Genomic DNA, 21,612 nt, shown 5'->3' with positions numbered 1-21,612 from the left:
GTGATACAGTATATGTGATACAGTATATGTGATACAGTATACAGTATATGTGGTACAGTATATGTGATACAGTATACAGTATATGTGGTACAGTATATGTGATACAGTATATGTGATACAGTATATGTGATACAGTATATGTGATACATTATACAGTATATGTGATACAGTATACAGTATATGTGATACAGTATATGTGATACAGTATATGTGATACAGTATATGTGATACAGTATACAGTATATGTGATACAGTATATGTGATACAGTATACAGTATATGTGATACAGTATACAGTATATGTGATACAGTATATGTGATACAGTATACAGTATATGTGGTACAGTATATGTGATACAGTATATGTGATACAGTATACAGTATATGTGATACAGTATACAGTATATGTGATACAGTATATGTGATACAGTATATGTGATACAGTATACAGTATATGTGATACAGTATATGTGGTACAGTATGTGATACAGTATACAGTATCTGATGCAGTATATGTGATACAGTATATGTGGTACAGTATATGTGGTACAGTATATGTGATACAGTATACAGTATATGTGGTACAGTATATGTGATACAGTATATGTGATACAGTATATGTGGTACAGTATATGTGATACAGTATACAGTATATGTGGTACAGTATATGTGATACAGTATATGTGATACAGTATATGTGATACAGTATACAGTATATGTGATACAGTATATGTGGTACAGTATATGTGATACAGTATACAGTATATGTGGTACAGTATATGTGATACAGTATATGTGATACAGTATATGTGATACAGTATACAGTATATGTGGTACAGTATATGTGATACAGTATGTGATACATTATACAGTATATGTGGTACAGTATATGTGATACAGTATGTGATACATTATACAGTATATGTGGTACAGTATATGTGATACAGTATGTGATACACTATACAGTATATGTGATACACTATACAGTATATGTGGTACAGTATATGTGATACAGTATACAGTATATGTGATACAGTATATGTGGTACAGTATACAGTATATGTGATACAGTATATGTGATACAGTATACAGTATATGTGGTACAGTATACAGTATATGTGATACACTATACAGTATATGTGATACAGTATACAGTATATGTGATACAGTATATGTGATACAGTATACAGTATATGTGGTACAGTATACAGTATATGTGATACACTATACAGTATATGTGATACACTATACAGTATATGTGATACAGTATATGTGGTACAGTATATGTGATACAGTATACAGTATATGTGGTACAGTATATGTGATACAGTATACAGTATATGTGATACAGTATATGTGATACAGTATACAGTATATGTGGTACAGTATATGATACATTATACAGTATATGTGGTACAGTATGTGATACAGTATGTGATACATTATACAGTATATGTGGTACAGTATGTGATACAGTATGTGATACACTATACAGTATATGTGATACACTATACAGTATATGTGATACAGTATATGTGATACAGTATACAGTATATGTGATACAGTATATGTGATACAGTATATGTGATGCAGTATATGTGATACAATATACAGTATATGTGATACAGTATATGTGATACAGTATATGTGATAAGGTATACAGTATGTGATACTGTATATGTGATACAGTACACAGTATATGTGATACAGTATCCAGTATATGTGAGACAGTAAATGTAATACATTATACATTATATGAGATACAGTATCTGTGATACAGTATATGTGATACAATACAGTATATGTGATACAGTATACAGTATATGTGATACAGTATATGTGATACAGTATACAGTATATGTGATACAGAATATAGTATATGTGGTACAGTATATGTGGTACAGTATAAGTCATACAGTATATGTGATACAATATACAGTATATGTGATACAGTATATGTTATACAGTATCCAGTATATGTGATACAGTATACAGTATATGTGATGCAGTATATGTGATGCAGTATATGTGATGCAGTATATGTGATGCAGTATCCAGCATATGTGAGACAGTAAATGTAATACATTATACAGTATATGTGATACAGTATACAGTATATGTGGTACAGTATATGTGATGCAGTATCCAGTATATGTGATACAGTATATGTAATACATTATACAGTATATGTGATACAGTATACAGTATATGTGGTACAGTATATGTGATACAGTATCCAGTATATGTGATACAGTATACAGTATATGTGATACAGTATATGTGATACATTATACAGTATATGTGGTACAGTATATGTGATACACTATACAGTATATGTGATACACTATACAGTATATGTGATACACTATACAGTATATGTGATACAGTATATGTGATACAGTATATGTGATACACTATACAGTATATGTGGTACAGTATATGTGGTACAGTATATGTGATACAGTATACAGTATATGTGATACAGTATATGTGATACACTATACAGTATATGTGATACAGTATACAGTATATGTGATACAGTATAAAGCAGAACAGAGTAGAGTAGTGCAGAGTAGAGTACAGTACAGTAGAGTAGATTACAGTAGAGTACAGGAGAGTACAGTAGAGCAGAGTACAGTAAAGTACAGTAGAGCAGAGTAAATTACAGTAGAGCCGAGTAGAGTAGATTACAGTAGAGCAGAGTAGAGTAGATTACAGTAGAGCAGAGTAGAGTAGAGTAGATTACAGTAGATTACAGTAGAGAAGAGTAGATTCCAGTAGAGCAGAGTAGAGCAGATTACAGTAGAGCAGAGTAGATTCCAATAGAGTAGATTATAGTAGAGTACAGTAGAGCACAGTAGAGCAGAGTAGAGCAGAGTAGAGTAGATTCCAGAAGAGCAGAGTAGAGTACAGTAGAGCAGAGTACAGTAGATTACAGTAGAGCAGAGTAGATTACAGTTGAGCAGAGTAGATTCCAGTAGAGCAGAGTAGAGTAGAGCAGAGTAGATTACAGTAGAGTAGAGTAGTTTACAATAGAGTAGATTACAGTAGAGTAGATTACAGTAGAGTAGTGTAGATTACAGTAGAGTAGATTACAGTAGACCAGAGTAGATTACAGTAGAGTAGAGTAGATTACAGTAGAGCAGAGTAGGTTACAGTATAGTAGATTACATTAGAGTAGATTACAGTAGAGTAGAGTAGATTACAGTAGAGTAGAGTAGATTACAGTAGAGTAGATTCCAGTAGAGCAGAGTAGAGCAGATTACAGTAGAGCAGAGTAGATTCCAATAGAGTAAATTATAGTAGAGTACAGTAGAGCACATTAGAGCAGAGTAGAGTAGAGTAGATTCCAGTAGAGCAGAGTAGAGTACAGTAGAGCAGAGTACAGTAGAGCAGAGTAGATTACAGTTGAGCAGAGTAGATTCCAGTAGAGCAGAGTAGAGTAGAGCAGAGTAGATTACAGTAGAGTAGAGTAGTTTACAATAGAGTAGATTACAGTAGAGTAGATTACAGTAGAGTAGTGTAGATTACAGTAGAGTAGATTACAGTAGACCAGAGTAGATTACAGTAGAGTAGATTACAGTAGAGTAGAGTAGATTACAGTAGAGCAGAGTAGGTTACAGTATAGTAGATTACATTAGAGTAGATTACAGTAGATTACAGTAGAGTAGAGTAGATTACAGTAGAGTAGGTTACAGTAGAGTAGATTACAGTAGAGCAGAGTAGATTACAGTAGAGCAGAGTTATTACATTAGAGTAGATTACAGTAGAGTAGATTACAGTAGAGTAGAGTACCTTGTAGTGGGAGGTCTAGTCCTGACTGCATTCTGTCGTGTAGAGACACGCCCCCTGACAACGCCCCTGATAACTCTTTAGCATGCTTGCGCTCCGACATGATCTTCAAATGAGAGGAGAGGAGAGGAGAGGAGGGGAGACGAGAGGAGGGGAGAGGAGAAGAGAGGAGCAGAGAGGAGGGGAGAAGAGAGGAGGAGAGACGGAGTAAATTAGTTAGAATAACCCAAGAGAAAATTTCTCTCTTGAAAGAGTGTCAAGCTGTCTCGCCAAATCACCTGGGGAGTGACACTCCCCTCCCCTCTAAGTCTACTCTGCTCTGCACACACAGCTAACCAGGTCAGCCTCTCTCTTCTCCCTCTATCTCTCTCTCTCTATCTCTCCCTCTCTCTCCGTCTCTCCCTCTCTCTCCTTCTCTCCCTCTCTCTCCTTCTCTCTCTCCTTCTCTCTCTCCTTCTCTCCCTCTCTCTCTCCCTCTCTCTCTCCCTCTCTCTCTGTCTCTCTCTCCCTCTCTCTCTCCCTCTCTCTCTGTCTCTCTCTCTCCCTCTCTCTCCCCCTCTCTCTCTCCCTCTCTGTCTCTCCCTGTCTCTCCCTCTCTCTGTCTCTCCCTCTCTCTGTCTCTCCCTCTCTCTCTGTCTCTCCCTCTCTCTCTCTCTCTCTCTCTCTCCCCCTCTCTCTCTCTCTCCCCCTCTCTCTCTCTTTCTCTCTCTCTGTCTCTCCCTCTCTCTCTCTCTCTAAAATATATTCCTCTCTGCAACACACCAATAAATGATGGATAAACTTAGGTTTTGCCACTCTCCTCTGCATTGCTCTCTCCCTCTTTCTCTCTCATCCCCCTCTCCATCCCTCTCTCCCTCTCTCATCCCCCTCTCCATCCCTCCCTCTCTCTCCATCCCCCTCTCTCTGACACTAGACAAGGACTAGGACACTAGACAAGGACTAGGACACTAGACAGGAACTAGGACAATAGACAGGGACCAGAACACTAGACAGGGACTAGGACACTAGACAGGGACTAGGACACTAGACAGTGACCAGGACACTAGACAGGGACTAGGACACTAGACAGGGACAGGGACTAGGACACTAGACAGGGACTAGGACACTAGACAGGGACACTAGACAGGGACTAGGACACTAGACATGGACAGGGACTAGGACACTAGACAGGGACTAGGACACTAGACAGGGACACTAGACAGGGACTAGGACACTAGACAGGGACTAGGACACTAGACAGGGACTAGGATAGGGACACTAGACAGGGACTAGGACACTAGACAGGGACTAGGACACTAGACAGGGACTAGGACACTAGACAGGGACTAGGACACTAGACAGGGACAGGGACACTAGACAGGGACTAGGACACTAGACAGGGACAGGGACACTAGACAGGGACAGGGACAGTAGACAGGGACACTAGACAGGGACTAGGACACTAGACAGGGACTAGGACACTAGACAGGGACAGGGACACTAGACAGAGATAGGGACACTAGACAGGGACACTAGACAGGGACTAGGACACTAGACAGGGACTAGGACACTAGACAGGGACTAGGACACTAGACAGGGACTAGGACACTAGACAGGGACACTAGACAGAGACAGGGACACCAAGACAGGGACTAGGACACTAGACAGGGACTAGGACACTAGACAGGGACTAGGACACTAGACAGGGACAGGGACTAGGACACTAGACAGGGACTAGGACACTAGACAGGGACACTAGACAGGGACACTAGACAGGGACAGGGACACCTAGACAGGGACTAGGACAGGGACACTAGACAGGGACTAGGACACTAGACAGGGACTAGGACACTAGACAGGGACAGGGACACTAGACAGGGACAGGGACACTAGACAGGGACAGGGACACTAGACAGGGACAGGGACACTAGACAGAGACAGGGACACCAAGACAGAGACAGGGACACCAAGACAGGGACTAGGACACTAGACAGGGACTAGGACACCTAGACAGGGACTAGGACACTAGACAGGGACTGGGACACTAGACAGGGACAGGGACACTAGACAGGGACAGGGACACTAGACAGGGACAGGGACACTAGACAGGGACACTAGACAGGGACTGGGACACTAGACAGGGACTAGGACACTAGACAGGGACTAGGACACTAGACAGGGACTAGGACACTAGACAGGGACAGGGACACTAGACAGGGACAGGGACACTAGACAGGGACAGGGACACTAGACAGGGACACTAGACAGGGACTGGGACACTAGACAGGGACTAGGACACTAGACAGGGACTAGGACACTAGACAGGGACTAGGACACTAGACAGGGACTAGGACACTAGACAGGGACTAGGACACTAGACAAGGTATAGGATACTAGACAGGGACTAGGACACTAGACAGGGACTAGGACGCTAGACAGGGACTAGGACACTAGACAGGGACTAGGACACTAGACAGGGACCAGGACACTAGACAGGGTATAGGTTGTAGGCTATAGGTTTTATAGTGTATGGTATAGGGTATAGAGTGTAGGGTATAGCGTGTAGGGTACAGGCTATAGGTTGTAGGGTACAGGCTATAGGCTGTAGGCTATAGGTTTTATAGTGTATGGTATAGGGTATAGAGTGTAGGGTATAGAGTGTAGGGTATAGGATATAGGCTATAGGTTGTAGGGTAGAGTGTAGAGTGTACGCTATTGGTTGTAGGGTATAGGGTTTAGGGTGTAAGGTACAGGGTGTAGGGTAGAGGGTGTAGGGTATATGCTTTAGGTTGTAGGGTATAGGGTGTAGGGTACAGGTTATAGGGTATAGGCTATAGGTTTAGGGTATAGAGTGTAGGCTATAGGTTGAAGGGTTTAGGGTTCAGGGTATAGGTTTAGGGTATAGGTTTAGGGTATAGGGTGTAGGGTATAGGGTGTAGGGTATAGGTTGTAGGGTATAGGCTATAGGTTGTAGGGTATAAAGTGTAGGGTTTAGGTTTAGGGTATAGGTTTAGGGTATAGGTTTAGGGTATAGGGTTTAGGGTATAGGATATAGGTTATAGGTTGTAGGGTAGAGTGTAGGCTATAGGTTGTAGGGTATAGGGTTTAGGGTATAGGCTATAGGTTGTAGGGTGTAGGGTACAGGTTATAGGTTGTAGGGTATAGGCTATAGGTTTAGGGTATATAGGTTAAAGGGTATAGGGTTTAGGGTATAGAGTGTAGGGTATAAAGTGTAGGTTATAGGTTGTAGGGTATAGAGTGTAGGCTATAGGTTGTAGGGTACAGAGTGTAGGGTATAGAGTGTAGGCTATAGGTTGTAGGGTATAGAGTGTAGGCTATAGGTTGTAGGGTATAAAGTGTAGGTTATAGGTTGTAGGGTATAGAGTGTAGGCTATAGGTTGTAGGGTATAGAGTGTAGGGTATAGGTTTAGGGTATAGGGTGTAGGCTATAGGTTGAAGGGTTTAGGGTATAGGATATAGGTTGTAGGGTATAGGATATAGGTTATAGGGTGTAGGATATAGGTTATAGGGTGTAGGGTGTATGCTATAGGTTGTAGGCTATAGGTTGTAGGGTACAGGGTGTAGGGTAGAGTGAGTATGGTAAAGGGAGTAGGGTTCAGGGTAAATTATATATGGTATAGGGTGTAGGGTCAATTATATATGGTATAGGGTGTAGGGTCAATTATATATGGTATAGGGTGTAGGGTACAGGGTAAATTATATATGGTATAGGGTGTAGGGTACAGGGTAAATTATATATGGTATAGGGTACAGGGTAAATTATATATGGTATATGGTGTAGGGTACAGGGTAAATTATATATGGTGTAGGGTACAGGGTAAATTATATATGGTGTAGATTACAGGGTAAATTATATATGGTATAGGGTGTCGGGTCAATTATATATGGTATAGGGTATAGGGTACAGGGTAAATTATATATGGTGTAGGGTACAGGGTAAATTATATATGGTATAGGTGTAGGGTACAGGGTAAATTATATATGGTATAGGGTACAGGGTAAATTATATAGGGTATAGAGTGTAGGGTACATGGTGTAGAGTATAGGGTACAAGGAGTAGGGTATAGGGTACAGGGTATGGGGTGTAGGGTACAGAATACAGAGTATAGGGTACAGGGTATAGGTCACAGGGAGTAGGGTATAGGGCACAGGGTGTAGGGTACTGTGTTTAGGGTATATGGTTTATACTGCAATGCTCTACTTTCCGGCTACCCGGATAAAGCACTAAATAAACTTCAGTTAGTGCTAAATACGGCTGCTAGAATCCTGACTAGAACAAAAGAATTTGATCATATAACTCCAGTGCTAGCCTCCCTACACCGGCTTCTTGTCAAAGCAAAGGCTGATTTCAAGGTTTTACTGCTAACCTACAAAGCATTACATGGGCTTGCTCCTACCTACCTGATTTGGTCCTGCCGTACATACCTACACGTACGCTACGGTCACAAGACGCAGGCCTCCTAATTGTCCCTAGAATTTCTAAGCAAACAGCTGGAGGCAGGGCTTTCTCCAATAGAGCTCCATTTTTATGGAACGGTCTGCCTACCCATGTCAGAGACGCAAACGCGGTCTCAACCTTTAAGTCTTAACTGAAGACTCATCTCTTCAGTGGGTCATATGATTGAGTGTAGTCTGGCCCAGGAGTGGGAAGGTGAACGGAAAGGCTCTGGAGCAATGAACCGCCCTTGCTGTCTCTGCCTGGCCGGTTCCCCTCTTTCCACTTGGATTCTCTGCCTCTAACCCTATTACAGGGGCTGAGTCACTGGCTTACTGGGGCTCTCTCATGCCGTCCCTAGGAGGGGTGCGTCACCTGAGTGGGTTGATTCACTGATGTGGTCATCCTGTCGGGGTTGGCACCCCCCCTTGGGTTGTGCCGTGGCGGAGATCTTTGTGGGCTATACTCAGCCTTGTCTCAGGATGGTAAGTTGGTGGTTGAAGATATCCCTCTAGTGGTGTGGGGGCTGTGCTTTGGCAAAGTGGGTGGGGTTATATCCTTCCTGTTTGGCCCTGTCTGGGGTGTCCTCGGGTGGGGCCACAGTGTCTCCTGACCCCTCCTGTCTCAGCCTCCAGTATTTATGCTGCAGTAGTTTATGTGTCGGGGGCTGGGGTCAGTTTGTTATATCTGGAGTACTTCTCCTGTCCAATTCGGTGTCCTGTGTGAATCTAAGTGTGCGTTCTCTAATTCTCTCCTTCTCTCTCTCTTTCTCTCTCTCGGAGGACCTGAGCCCTAGGACCATGCTCCAGGACTACCTGACATGATGACTCCTTGCTCTCCCCTGTCCACCTGGCCGTGCTGCTGCTCCAGTTTCAACTGTTCTGCCTTATTATTATTCGATCATGCTGGTCATTTATGAACATTTGAACATCTTGGCCATGCTCTGTTATAATCTCCACCCGGCACAGCCAGAAGAGGTCTGGCCACCCCACATAGCCTGGTTCCTCTCTAGGTTTCTAATCTCCACCCGGCACAGCCAGAAGAGGACTGGCCACCCCTCATAGCCTGGTTCCTCTCTAGGTTTCTTCCTAGGTTTTGGCCTTTCTAGGGAGTTTTTCCTAGCCACCGTGCTTCTACACCTGCATTGCTTGCTGTTTGGGGTTTTAGGCTGGGTTTCTGTACAGCACTTTGAGATATCAGCTGATGTACGAAGGGCTACATAAATTTGATTCGGGGTGTATAGTATAGGGTACAGGGTATAGGGTATAGGTTGTAGGGTACAGGGAGTAGGGGGTAGGTTACTCACCCTAGAGCAGATGAGGTGGAGGCTGGTAGCGATGGCTTTAGGGTACAGGGTATAGGGTACAGGGAGTAGGGTGGAGGTTACTCACCCTAGAGCAGATGAGGTGGAGGCTGGTAGCGATGGCTTTAGGGTACAGGGTATAGGGTACAGGGAGTAGGGTGGAGGTTACTCACCCTAGAGCAGATGAGGTGGAGGCTGGTAGCGATGGCTTTAGGGTACAGGGTATAGGGTACAGGGAGTAGGGTGGAGGTTACTCACCCTAGAGCAGATGAGGTGGAGGCTGGTAGCGATGGCTTTAGGGTACAGGGTATAGGGTACAGGGAGTAGGGTGGAGGTTACTCACCCTAGAGCAGATGAGGTGGAGGCTGGTAGCGATGGCTTTAGCTGGAGTGTCACAACGGAACACATGACACTTCAGAATCCTGGTGTCCTTATCCCTCGCTACGTACGCAAAGTCCCTGGGGAGGAGAGGAGAGGGTTAACAGAGAAGGAGAGGGAGGAGGAGAGGAGAGGAGAGGGAGGAGGAGGGGAGAGGGTTAACAGAGAATGAGAGGGTTAACAGAGGAGGAGAGGGAGGAGGAGAGGAGAGGGTTAACAGAGGAGGAGAGGGTTAACAGAGGAGGAAAGGGCTAACAGAGGAGGAGAGGGTTAACAGAGGAGGAGAGGGTTAACAGAGGATGAGAGGGTTAACAGAGGAGGAGAGGGAGGAGGAGAGGGAGGAGGAGAGGAGAGGGTTAACAGAGGATGAGAGGAGAGGGTTAACAGAGGAGGAGAGGGTTAACAGAGGAGGAGAGGAGAGGGTTAACAGAGGATGAGAGGAGAGGGTTAACAGAGGAGGAGAGGGTTAACAGAGGAGGAGAGGAGAGGGTTAACAGAGGAGGAGAGGGTTAACAGTGGAGAGGAGAGGAGGAGAAATATAGGGGGAGAACAAGAACATGTTTACCTCTCTCTGAGTCCAGGGAAGCAACGGAGGAGAGGAGGAGATAGTTAAAGAGAGGTGGAGGAGAGGAGGAGAGGAGGAGAGGAGGAGAGGAGACAGGGACAGGAGAGGAGGAGTTAATTAAAGAGAGGTGGAGGAAAGGAGTAGAGGAGACGAGGAGAGGAGGAGGAGGAGAGAAATGTGGAGGCTATATACAGGGTATTACGGTACAGAGTCAATGTGGAGACTATATACAGGGTGTTACGGTACAGAGTCAATGTGGAGACTATATACAGGGTGTTACGGTACAGAGTCAATGTGGAGACTATATACAGGGTGTTACGGTACAGAGTCAATGTGGAGACTATATACAGGGTGTTACGGTACAGAGTCAATGTGGAGGCTATATACAGGGGGTACCAGTACAGAGTCAATGTGGAGGCTATATACAGGGGGGTACCAGTACAGAGTCAATGTGGAGACTATATACAGGGTATTATGGTACAGAGTCAATGTGGAGGCTATATACAGGGGTACCAGTACAGAGTCAATGTGGAGGCTATATACAGGGGGTACCAGTACAGAGTCAATGTGGAGACTATATACAGGGTATTACGGTACAGAGTCAATGTGGAGGCTATATACAGGGGGTACCGGTACAGAGTCAATGTGGAGGCTATATACAGGGGGTACCGGTACAGAGTCAATGTGGAGGCTATATACAGGGGTACCAGTACAGAGTCAATGTGGAGACTATATACAGGGTATTACGGTACAGAGTCAATGTGGAGGGGGGTCAATGCAAATAGTCTGGGTAGCCATTAGTTCAGGAGTCTTATGGGAAGCTTCTTGGACCTAGACTTGGCCCTCCGGTACCGCTTGCCGTGCAGTAGCAGAGAGAACAGGGTGGCTGGAGTCTTTGGCAATTTCTTAGGACCTTCCTCTGACACCGCCTGGTATAGAGGTCCTGTATGACAGGAAGCTTGGCCCCAGTGATGTACTGGGCCGTACACAGTACCCTCTGTTGCGCCTTGCGGTCAGATGCAGAGCAGGTGGTGATGCTCTCGATGGTGCAGCTGTAAAACCTTTTGAGGATCTGAGGACCCATGCCAAATCTTTTCAGTCTCCTGAGGGGGAATAGGTGTTGTAGTGCCCTCTTGGTGTGTTTGGACCATGATAGTTTGTTAGAGATGTGGACACCAAGGAACTTGAAACTCTCAAGCTCCACTTCAACCCCATCAATGCCTGTTCGTCCCTCCTTTTCCTTTAGTCCACGATCATCTCCTGTATCGCTCACGTTGAGTTGAGAGGTTGTTGTCCTGGTAACACACTGCCAGGTCTCTGACCTCCTCCCTGTAGGCTGGCTCATCGTTGTGTGTGTGTGTGTTCGTCATGGTGACTCACCTGACATTGTCACGTCCGACCCCCCAGACACGAATGCTTGCTATTGGCTGAGAATGAAGCACGTTGCCAAGACAACGGTCCGTAGGATCAACCAGGTTCAACATGTTGTTCACCAGAACCAGATACATGTCCTGACCCTGCACACACCCAGACACACACACACACACCCAGACACACACACACACACACCCAGACACACACACACACACCCAGACACACACACACACACCCAGACACACACACACACACCCAGACACACACACACACACACACATACATTTTTTACTATATTGCAGAATAATTGTGAAGACATCAACACTCTGAAATACCTCTCTCTCTCTCTCTCTCTCTCTCTCTCTCTCTCTCTCTCTCTCTCTCTCACACTCTCTCTCTCTCTCTCTCTCTCTCACTCTCTCACTCTCACACTCTCACTCTCACTCTCACTCTCACTCTCACTCTCACTCTGAAATAGCACATCTCTCCTCCTCTTTCTTCCTTATCTCCTCCTCTTTCTTCCCTCCATCCTTATCTCCTGCTCTCTCTCACCTCTCCCCAGATGCCGACCGAGTCTCTGATGTTGCTCTTGCAGTAGGATAGCTGTCGGATACAGTTGTTAACGGCAACGCTACTCTTCCCTGGCGACAGGTCCTCTTCTGCCATCTCTACCCAACCCAGAGACTGCACCGCAAAACACTACACACACACACACACAGACAGACGCAGGTTACACATACACACACACAATTATTAGATTGTATGGTAAGGTGGAAGGATGGAGGGATGAGGGATGGAGGGATGAGGGATGGAGGGATGAGGATGGAAGGATGGAGGGATGAGGGATGGAGGGATGAGGGATGGAGGGATGAGGGATGGAGGGATGAGGGATGGAGGTATGAGGGATGGAGGATGGAGGGATGGAGGGATGGAGGGATGAGGGATGGAAGGATGGATGAGGGATGGAGGATGGAGGGATGAGGGATGGAAGGATGGAAGGATGGAGGGATGAGGGATGGAGGGATGAGGGATGATGAGGGATGAGGATGGAGGGATGAGGGATGGAGGGATGAGGGATGGAAGGATGGAGGGATGGAAGGATGGAGGGATGAGGGATGGAGGGATGGATGGGATGAGGGATGGAGGGATGGAGGGATGAGGGATGAGGGATGGAGGGATGAGGGATGGAAGGATGAGGGATGAGGGATGAGGGATGGAGGGATGAGGGATGGAGGGATGAGGGATGGAGGGATGAGGGATGGAAGGATGGAGGGATGGAAGGATGGAGGGATGATGGAGGGAGGGATGGAGGGATGAGGGATGGAGGGATGGATGAGGGATGGAGGGATGGAAGGATGGAGAAGGATGGAGGGATGGAGGGATGGAAGGATGGAGGGATGAGGGATGAGGGATGGAGGGATGGAGGGATGAGGGATGGAAGGATGGAGGGATGAGGGATGGAGGGATGAGGGATGAGGGATGGAGGGATGGAAGGATGGAGGGATGAGGGATGGAAGGATGGAGGGATGAGGGATGGAGGGATGAGGGATGGAAGGATGGAGGGATGAGGGATGGAGGGATGAGGGATGGATGGTTCTAATGGAAGAGGTAGACAGACTGAACTCTACATAACCTTTGACTGAACACAGAGAGAGAGAGGAGGGGGAGAAGGAGGGGGGAGAGGGGGAGGAGGGGGGGAGGGAAAGCTCATTTTCAGCAGTCTATTCATCGGGGCGGCAGGGTAGCCTAGTGGTTAGAGCGTTGGACTAGTAACCGGAAGGTTGTGAGTTCAAACCCCCGAGCCGACAAGGTACAAATCTGTCGTTCTGCCCCTGAACAGGCAGTTAACCCACTGTTCCCAGGCCGTCATTGAAAAATAAGAATGTGTTCTTAACTGACTTGCCTGGTTAAATAAAAAAAAGGTAAAAATTAACTTGTAAGTCGCTCTGGATAAGAGCGTCTGCTAAATGAGAGAGAGATCAAATTGAGAATTCTGCAAAAATGTCCTCTGTGTATAACGTAAAATACCAAATAATACAGAGCAGAATTTGGCCGATACCCACTAATTATCAAAATCCAGAAATGAGTCGTTAAATTCTACAACCAACTAAAAGGAAGCGATTTCCAAACCTTCCACACATTGTTACAACACTGTACATAGACAGTAATATATTTAAAATGTCTGTTTTCTAGTGAAACTTCTGTGAGTGTCATGTTTACTGTTAATTTGCTAAAAGAGAGAGAGAGACCTATAGATCATAGCAGCAGTGCAGTTCTCAGTCTGTCCACAGAGGGGCAGTGTTGTACAGCTCTCAGACAGCCCACACTGACATGTCTCTCTCTCTCTCTCTCTCTCTCTCTCTCTCTCTCTCTCTCTCTCTCTGTGTGTCTCTGTCTCTCTCTCTGTCTTTCTCTCTCTCTCTCTCTCTCTCTCTGTGTGTCTCTGTCTCTCTCTCTGTCTTTCTCTGTCTTTCTCTGTCTTTCTCTGTCTCTCTTTCTCTCTCTCTACACACACAGCATCACAACAGCGATACACACACAGACAGATGGGCACACGTGGTGGGCCTCTCACCTTGGCCTCAGGGTCACTGTTAGACTCCTCCTCTTTCAGTGGGAGAGGGATCCTGGGGGGGGATGGGGGGGGAGGAATGGGGGGAGGGATGGGAGACAGAAGAATAAGAACCTGTGACTGTGTGGCTCGCAGTATCCTCCTGCCTTTGGGTACGCAACCATATCACCTTTTATAGAGGGAGGGAGGGAGGGAGGGAGGGAGGGAGGGAGGGAGGGAGGGAGGGAGGGAGGGAGGGAGGGAGGTAGGTAGGTAGGTAGGTAGGTGGTCTGTCTGTCTGTCTGTCTGTCTGTGTGTGTGTGTGTGTCTGTGTGTGTGTCTGTGTGTGTGTTACCGTCTGCATATCTGTCTGCTCCCTCAAACTCCTTCAAGCTGGGGTCAGGGTTGTGGCTGCCTGCAGGTCTGTGCACTGATATGACATCATGCTCACTCATTACATCATCAGACAGAGACAGCCAGCCAGCCAATTAGCCAGACAGACAGATAGACAGATGAACCCTGAACCCAGACAGATGAACCCTGAACCCAGACAGATAGAACCCTGAACCCAGACAGATGAACCCTGAACCCAGACAGATAGAACCCTGAACCCAGACAGATAGAACCCAGACAGATAGAACCCTGAACCCAGACAGATGAACCCTGAACCCAGACAGATAGAACCCTGAACCCAGACAGATAGAACCCTGAACCCAGACAGATAGAACCCTGACTGTAGAACCCTGTGTATTCCTGAACCCAGACAGATAGAACCCTGAACCCAGACAGATGAACCCTGACAGATGAACCCTGTCTGAACCCTGACAGTAGAACCCTGAACCCAGACAGATGTCTGTCAGATGAACCCTGACTGTCTGTCTGTCTGTCAGACTGAACCCTGACTAGAACCCTGACTGTCTGTCTGTGTACTCAGACAGATAGAACCCTCCCTGAACCTGAACCCAGACAGATAGTCTGTGACTGATAGAACCCTGTCAGACAGATAGTCAGACAGATAGAACCCTGTCAGACAGATAGAACCCTCAGACAGATAGAACCCTGAACCCAGACAGATGTCTGACAGATAGAACCCTGACAGATATTCCAGATAGAACCCTGTCAGACTGAACTCAGACAGATGTCTGACTGAACCCAGACAGATAGAACCCTGAACCCTGACTGTCTGTCTGTCTGTCTGTACTGTCTGTCTGTCTGTCTGTCTGTCTACACACACACACACACACACACACACACACACACACACACACACACACACACACACACACACACACACACACACACACACACACACACCAACAGAGTGGTGGGGGGATGGGAAAGAGAGAGACAGGACAAGTCTCTACTGGTTCTGGGTTTAGTCTGTTATTGGTCACACCTGACTGTCTGTCTGTTCTGTTTAGTAGTATTCCTCTGTTTGACTGTCTGTTCTGTTTAGTAGTGTGTATTCAGTGGGGGGTTATTGGTCACACCTCTGTCTGTCTGGGTTTGTCTGTTCTGTCACACCTGACTGTACTGGTTCTGTTTGTCTGTCTGGTCTAGTCTGTCTGTCTGTCTGTGTATTCACTCTGTCTGTCTGTTCTGTTTGTCTGTGTTATGGTCCTCTGTCTGGTTCTGTCTGTCTGTGTTATGGTCACACCTGTCAGAGGTCTACTGGTTCTGGGTTTGTAGTGTGTGGTCTGTGTGTCTGTCTGTCTGTGTAGACAAGGTCTACTGTTCTGGGTTTCTGTCTGTCTGTCTGTACTGGTTCTGTCTGTAGTGGGGGTCTGTGTGTCTGTACTGGTTCTGGGTTTAGTAGTTCCTTGTCTGTCTGTCTAGACAAGGTCTACTGGTTCTGGGTTTCTAGTGGGTGTTATGGTCCTCTGTCTACTGGTTCTGTCTGTTTAGTAGTGGGGGTTCTGGTCACACCTAGACAAGGTCTACTGGTTCTGGGTCTGTCTGTGTTATGGTCACACCTGACTGTCTGTCTGGTCTGTTTGTCTGTGTTATTGGTCACACCTGTCTGTCTGGTTCTGTTTGTCTGTTCTGTCTGTCTGTCAAGGTCTGTCTGTTCTGGGTTTGTAGTGGGGGGGTTATTGGTCCTCAAGGTGTACTGGTTCTGGGTTTCTGTGGGGGTTATTGGTCACACCTGTCAAGGTCTACTGGTTCTGGGTTTGTAGTGTTATTGGTCACACCTGACAAGGTCTACTGGTTCTGGGTTTAGTCTGTGTATTGGTCACACCTAGACAAGGTGTCTGGTTCTGGGTTTAGTAGTGTCTGGTCACACCTGACAAGGTGTACTGGTCTGGGTCAGTAGTGTCTGTCTAGTCAAGGTGTACTGGTTCTGGGTTTAGAAGTGGGGGGTGTATTCACATGGTCAGGAAGGTCTGATCACTGGTCTGACTGTCTGGTCTGACTGATCACATGGTCTGTCTGTCACATGGTCAGGAAGGGACAAGATCACATGGTCAGGAAGGGACTCACATGGTCTGTCACATGGTCAGGAAGGGACAGATCACTGGTCAGGAAGGGACTGTCACATGGTCAGGAAGGGACTGTCATGGTCAGGAAGGACTGTCTGGTCAGGGAAGGGTCTGTCACATGGTCAGGAAGGGTATGGTGGTCACATGGTCAGGAAGGGACAGGTCACTGGTCAGGAAGGGACAGAGGTCATGGTCAGGAAGGGACAGAGGTCACATGGTCAGGAAGGGACTCACTGGTCAGGAAGGGACAGAGGTCACATGGTCAGGAAGGGACAGAGGTCACATGGTCAGGAAGGGACAGAGGTCACATGGTCAGGAAGGGACAGAGGTCACATGGTCAGGAAGGGACAGAGGTCACATGGTCAGGAAGGGACAGAGGTCACATTCAGGAAGACAGGGGTCACATGGTCAGGAAGGGACAGAGGTCACATGGTCAGGAAGGGACAGAGGTCACATGGTCAGGAAGGGACAGAGGTCACATGGTCAGGAAGGGACAGAGGTCACATGGTCAGGAAGGGACAGAGGTCACATGGTCAGGAAGGGACAGAGGTCACATGGTCAGGAAGAGACAGAGGTCACATGGTCAGGAAGGGACAGAGGTCACATGGTGGACAGAGGTCACATGGTCAGGAAGGGACAGAGGTCACATGGTCAGGAAGGGACAGAGGTCACATGGTCAGGAAGGGACAGAGGTCACATGGTCAGGAAGGGACAGAGATCACATGGTCAGGAAGGGACAGAGTCACATGGTCAGGAAGGGACAGAGGTCACATGGTGAGGGACAGAGTCACATGGTCAGGAAGGGACAGAGATCACATGGTCAGGAAGGGACAGAGGTCACATGGTCAGGAAGGGACAGAGGTCACATGGTCAGGAAGGGACAGAGGTCACATGGTCAGGAAGGACAGAGGTCACATGGTCAGGAAGGGACAGAGGTCACATGGTCAGGAGGGACAGAGATCACATGGTCAGGAAGACAGAGGTCACATGGTCAGGAAGGGACAGAGATCACATGGTCAGGAAGGGACAGAGATCACAGGTCAGGAAGGGACAGAGGTCACATGGTCAGGAAACAGAGTCACATGGTCAGGAAGGGACAGAGGTCACATGGTCAGGAAGGGACAGAGATCACATGGTCAGGAAGGGACAGAGGTCACATGGTCAGGAAGGGACAGAGATCACATGGTCAGGAAGGGACAGATGGTCAGGAAGGGACAGAGGTCCATGGTCAGGAAGGGACAGAGGTCACATGGTCAGGAAGGGACAGAGATCACATGGTCAGGAAGGGATAGAATCACATGGTCAGGAAGGGACAGAGGTCACATGGTCAGGAAGGGACAGTCACAGGTAGGAAGGGACAGAGGTCACATGGTCAGGAAGGGACAGTCACATGGTCAGGAAGGGACAGAATCACATGGTCAGGAAGGGACAGAGTCACATGGTCAGGAAGGGACAGAGGTCACATGGTCAGGAAGGGACAGAGGTCACATGGTCAGGAAGGGACAAAGTCACATGGTAGGAAGGGACAGATCACATGGTCAGGGAAGGGACAGAGGTCACATGGTCAGGAAGGGACAGAGATCACATGGTCAGGAAGGGACAGAGCTCACATGGTCAGGAAGGGACAGAGGTCACATGGTCAGGAAGGGACAGAGATCACATGGTCAGGAAGGGACAGAGGTCACATGGTCAGGAAGGGACAGAGATCACATGGTCAGGAAGGGACAGAGGTCACATGGTCAGGAAGGGACAGGGATGGAGGAAACAGAGATCACATGGTCAGGAAGGGACAGAGTCACATGGTCAGGAAGGTCTACTGGTTCTGGGTTTGGTAGGAAGGGGGTCACATGGTCACACCATGGTAGACAAGGTCTACTGGTTCTGGGTTTAGTCACATGGTCAGGGGGGTTATTGGTCACACCAGGAAGGGACAAGGTCTACTGGTTCTGGGTTTAGTAGGAAGGGGGTTACATGGTCACACCTCAGGAAGGGACAAGGTCACATGGTTCTGGGTTTAGTAGTGGTCAGGAAGGGTTATTGGTCACTCACACAGGAAGACAAGGTCTACTGGTTCTGGGTTTACTCAGTCAGGAAGGGACAGAGGTCACATGGTCAGGAAGGGGGGGGTTATTGGTCACAGGTCACTAGGGACAAGGTCTACTGGTTCTGGGTTTAGTATGGTCAGGAAGGGTTATTGGTCACATGGTCAGGAAGACAAGGTCTACTGGTTCTGGGTTTAGTACATGGTCAGGAAGGGTTATTGGTCACATGGTCAGGAAGGGACAAGGTCACTGGTTCAGGAAGGGTTTAGTCAGTCAGGAAGGGACAGAGGTCACATGGTCAGGAAGGGACAGGGTCACATGGTCACACATGGTCAGGAAGGGACAGAGGTCACATAGACAGGGACAGGTCTACTGGTTCAGGAAGGGACAGAGGTCACATGGTCAGGAAGGGGGGTCACATGGTCAGGAAGGGACAAGGTCTACATGGTCTGGGACAGAGTCACATGGTCAGGAAGGGACAGAGGTCACATGGTCAGGAAGGGACAAGGTCACATGGTCAGGGGGACAGTCACATGGTCAGGAAGGGACAGAGATCACATGGTCAGGAAGGGACAGAGATCACATGGTCAGGAAGGGACAGAGATCACATGGTCAGGAAGGGACAGAGATCACATGGTCAGGAAGGGACAGAGATCACATGGTCAGGAAGGGACAGAGGTCACATGGTCAGGAAGGGACAGAGGTCACATGGTCAGGAAGGGACAGAGATCACATGGTCAGGAAGGGACAGAGGTCACATGGTCAGGAAGGGACAGAGATCACATGGTCAGGAAGGGACAGAGATCACATGGTCAGGAAGACAGATCACATGGTCAGGAAGGGACAGAGGTCACATGGTCAGGAAGGACAGAGGATGGTCAGGAAGGGATCACATGGTCAGGAAGGGACAGAGGTCACATGGTCAGGAAGGGACAGAGGTCACATGGTCAGGAAGGGACAGAGATCACATGGTCAGGAAGGGACAGAGATCACATGGTCAGGAAGGGACAGAGGTCACATGGTCAGGAAGGGACAGAGGTCACATGGTCAGGAAGGGACAGAGGTCACATGGTCAGGAAGGGACAGAGGTCACATGGTCAGGAAGGGACAGTCACATGGTCAGGAAGGGACAGAGGTCACATGGTCAGGAAGGGACAGAGGTCACACAGGAAGGGTCACATGGTCAGGAAGGGACAGACATGGTCACATGGTCAGGAAGGGACAGAGATCACATGGTCAGGAAGGGACAGAGGTCACATGGTCAGGAAGGGACAGAGGTCACATGGTCAGGAAGGGACAGAGGTCACATGGTCAGGAAGGGACAGAGGTCACATGGTCAGGAAGGGACAGAGGTCACATGGTCAGGAAGGGACAGAGGTCACATGGTCAGGAAGGGACAGAGGTCACATGGTCAGGAAGGGACAGAGATCACATGGTCAGGAAGGGACAGAGATCACATGGTCAGGAAGGGACAGAGGTCACATGGTCAGGAAGGGACAGAGGTCACATGGTCAGGAAGGGACAGAGGTCACATGGTCAGGAAGGGACAGAGGTCACATGGTCAGGAAGGGACAGAGATCACATGGTCAGGAAGGGACAGAGGTCACATGGTCAGGAAGGGACAGAGGTCACATGGTCAGGAAGGGACAGAGGTCACATGGTCAGGAAGGGACAGAGATCACATGGTCAGGAAGGGACAGAGGTCACATGGTCAGGAAGGGACAGAGGTCACATGGTCAGGAAGGGACAGAGATCACATGGTCAGGAAGGGACAGAGATCACATGGTCAGGAAGGGACAGAGATCACATGGTCAGGAAGGGACAGAGGTCACATGGTCAGGAAGGGACAGAGATCACATGGTCAGGAAGGGACAGAGGTCACATGGTCAGGAAGGGACAGAGGTCACATGGTCAGGAAGGAAGGGACAGAGGTCACATGGTCAGGAAGGGACAGAGGTCACATGGTCAGGAAGGGACAGAGGTCACATGGTCAGGAAGGGACAGAGGTCACATGGTCAGGAAGGGACAGAGGTCACATGGTCAGGAAGGGACAGAGATCACATGGTCAGGAAGGGACAGAGGTCACATGGTCAGGAAGGGACAGAGGTCACATGGTCAGGAAGGGACAGAGGTCACATGGTCAGGAAGGGACAGAGGTCACATGGTCAGGAAGGGACAGAGATCACATGGTCAGGAAGGGACAGAGGTCACATGGTCAGGAAGGGACAGAGGTCACATGGTCAGGAAGGGACAGAGGTCACATGGTCAGGAAGGGACAGAGGTCACATGGTCAGGAAGGGACAGAGGTCACATGGTCAGGAAGGGACAGAGGTCACATGGTCAGGAAGGGACAGAGGTCACATGGTCAGGAAGGGACAGAGGTCACATGGTCAGGAAGGGACAGAGATCACATGGTCAGGAAGGGACAGAGATCACATGGTCAGGAAGGGACAGAGATCACATCACATGGTCAGGAAGGGACAGAGGTCACATGGTCAGGAAGGGACAGAGGTCACATGGTCAGGAAGGGACAGAGGTCACATGGTCAGGAAGGGACAGAGGTCACATGGTCAGGAAGGGACAGAGGTCACATGGTCAGGAAGGGACAGAGGTCACATGGTCAGGAAGGGACAGAGATCACATGGTCAGGAAGGGACAGAGGTCACATGGTCAGGAAGGGACAGAGGTCACATGGT

General features: G+C 47.8%; 1 protein-coding gene across 1 annotated transcript in view; it reads right to left on the bottom strand.

Annotated features, from left to right (window-relative positions):
- LOC135536526 (amyloid beta precursor protein binding family B member 2-like) overlaps window positions 1-21,612 on the bottom strand; it is a 60,137-nt gene that overhangs the window by 14,874 nt on the left and 23,651 nt on the right. Inside the window, exons 6-10 of the mRNA XM_064962834.1 lie at window positions 14,419-14,470; window positions 12,399-12,545; window positions 11,853-11,989; window positions 9,873-9,987; window positions 3,795-3,897 (exon numbers count right to left, since the gene is read on the bottom strand). Coding sequence (XP_064818906.1) covers window positions 3,795-3,897; window positions 9,873-9,987; window positions 11,853-11,989; window positions 12,399-12,545; window positions 14,419-14,470 — 554 coding nt within the window. The remainder of the gene's footprint in view (window positions 1-3,794; window positions 3,898-9,872; window positions 9,988-11,852; window positions 11,990-12,398; window positions 12,546-14,418; window positions 14,471-21,612) is intronic.

Source organism: Oncorhynchus masou, unplaced genomic scaffold (genome assembly GCF_036934945.1).
Source record: "Oncorhynchus masou masou isolate Uvic2021 unplaced genomic scaffold, UVic_Omas_1.1 unplaced_scaffold_628, whole genome shotgun sequence".
NCBI classification, from domain to species: Eukaryota; Metazoa; Chordata; class Actinopteri; order Salmoniformes; family Salmonidae; genus Oncorhynchus; species Oncorhynchus masou.
This window is presented reverse-complemented; position numbering and strand designations above follow the sequence as displayed.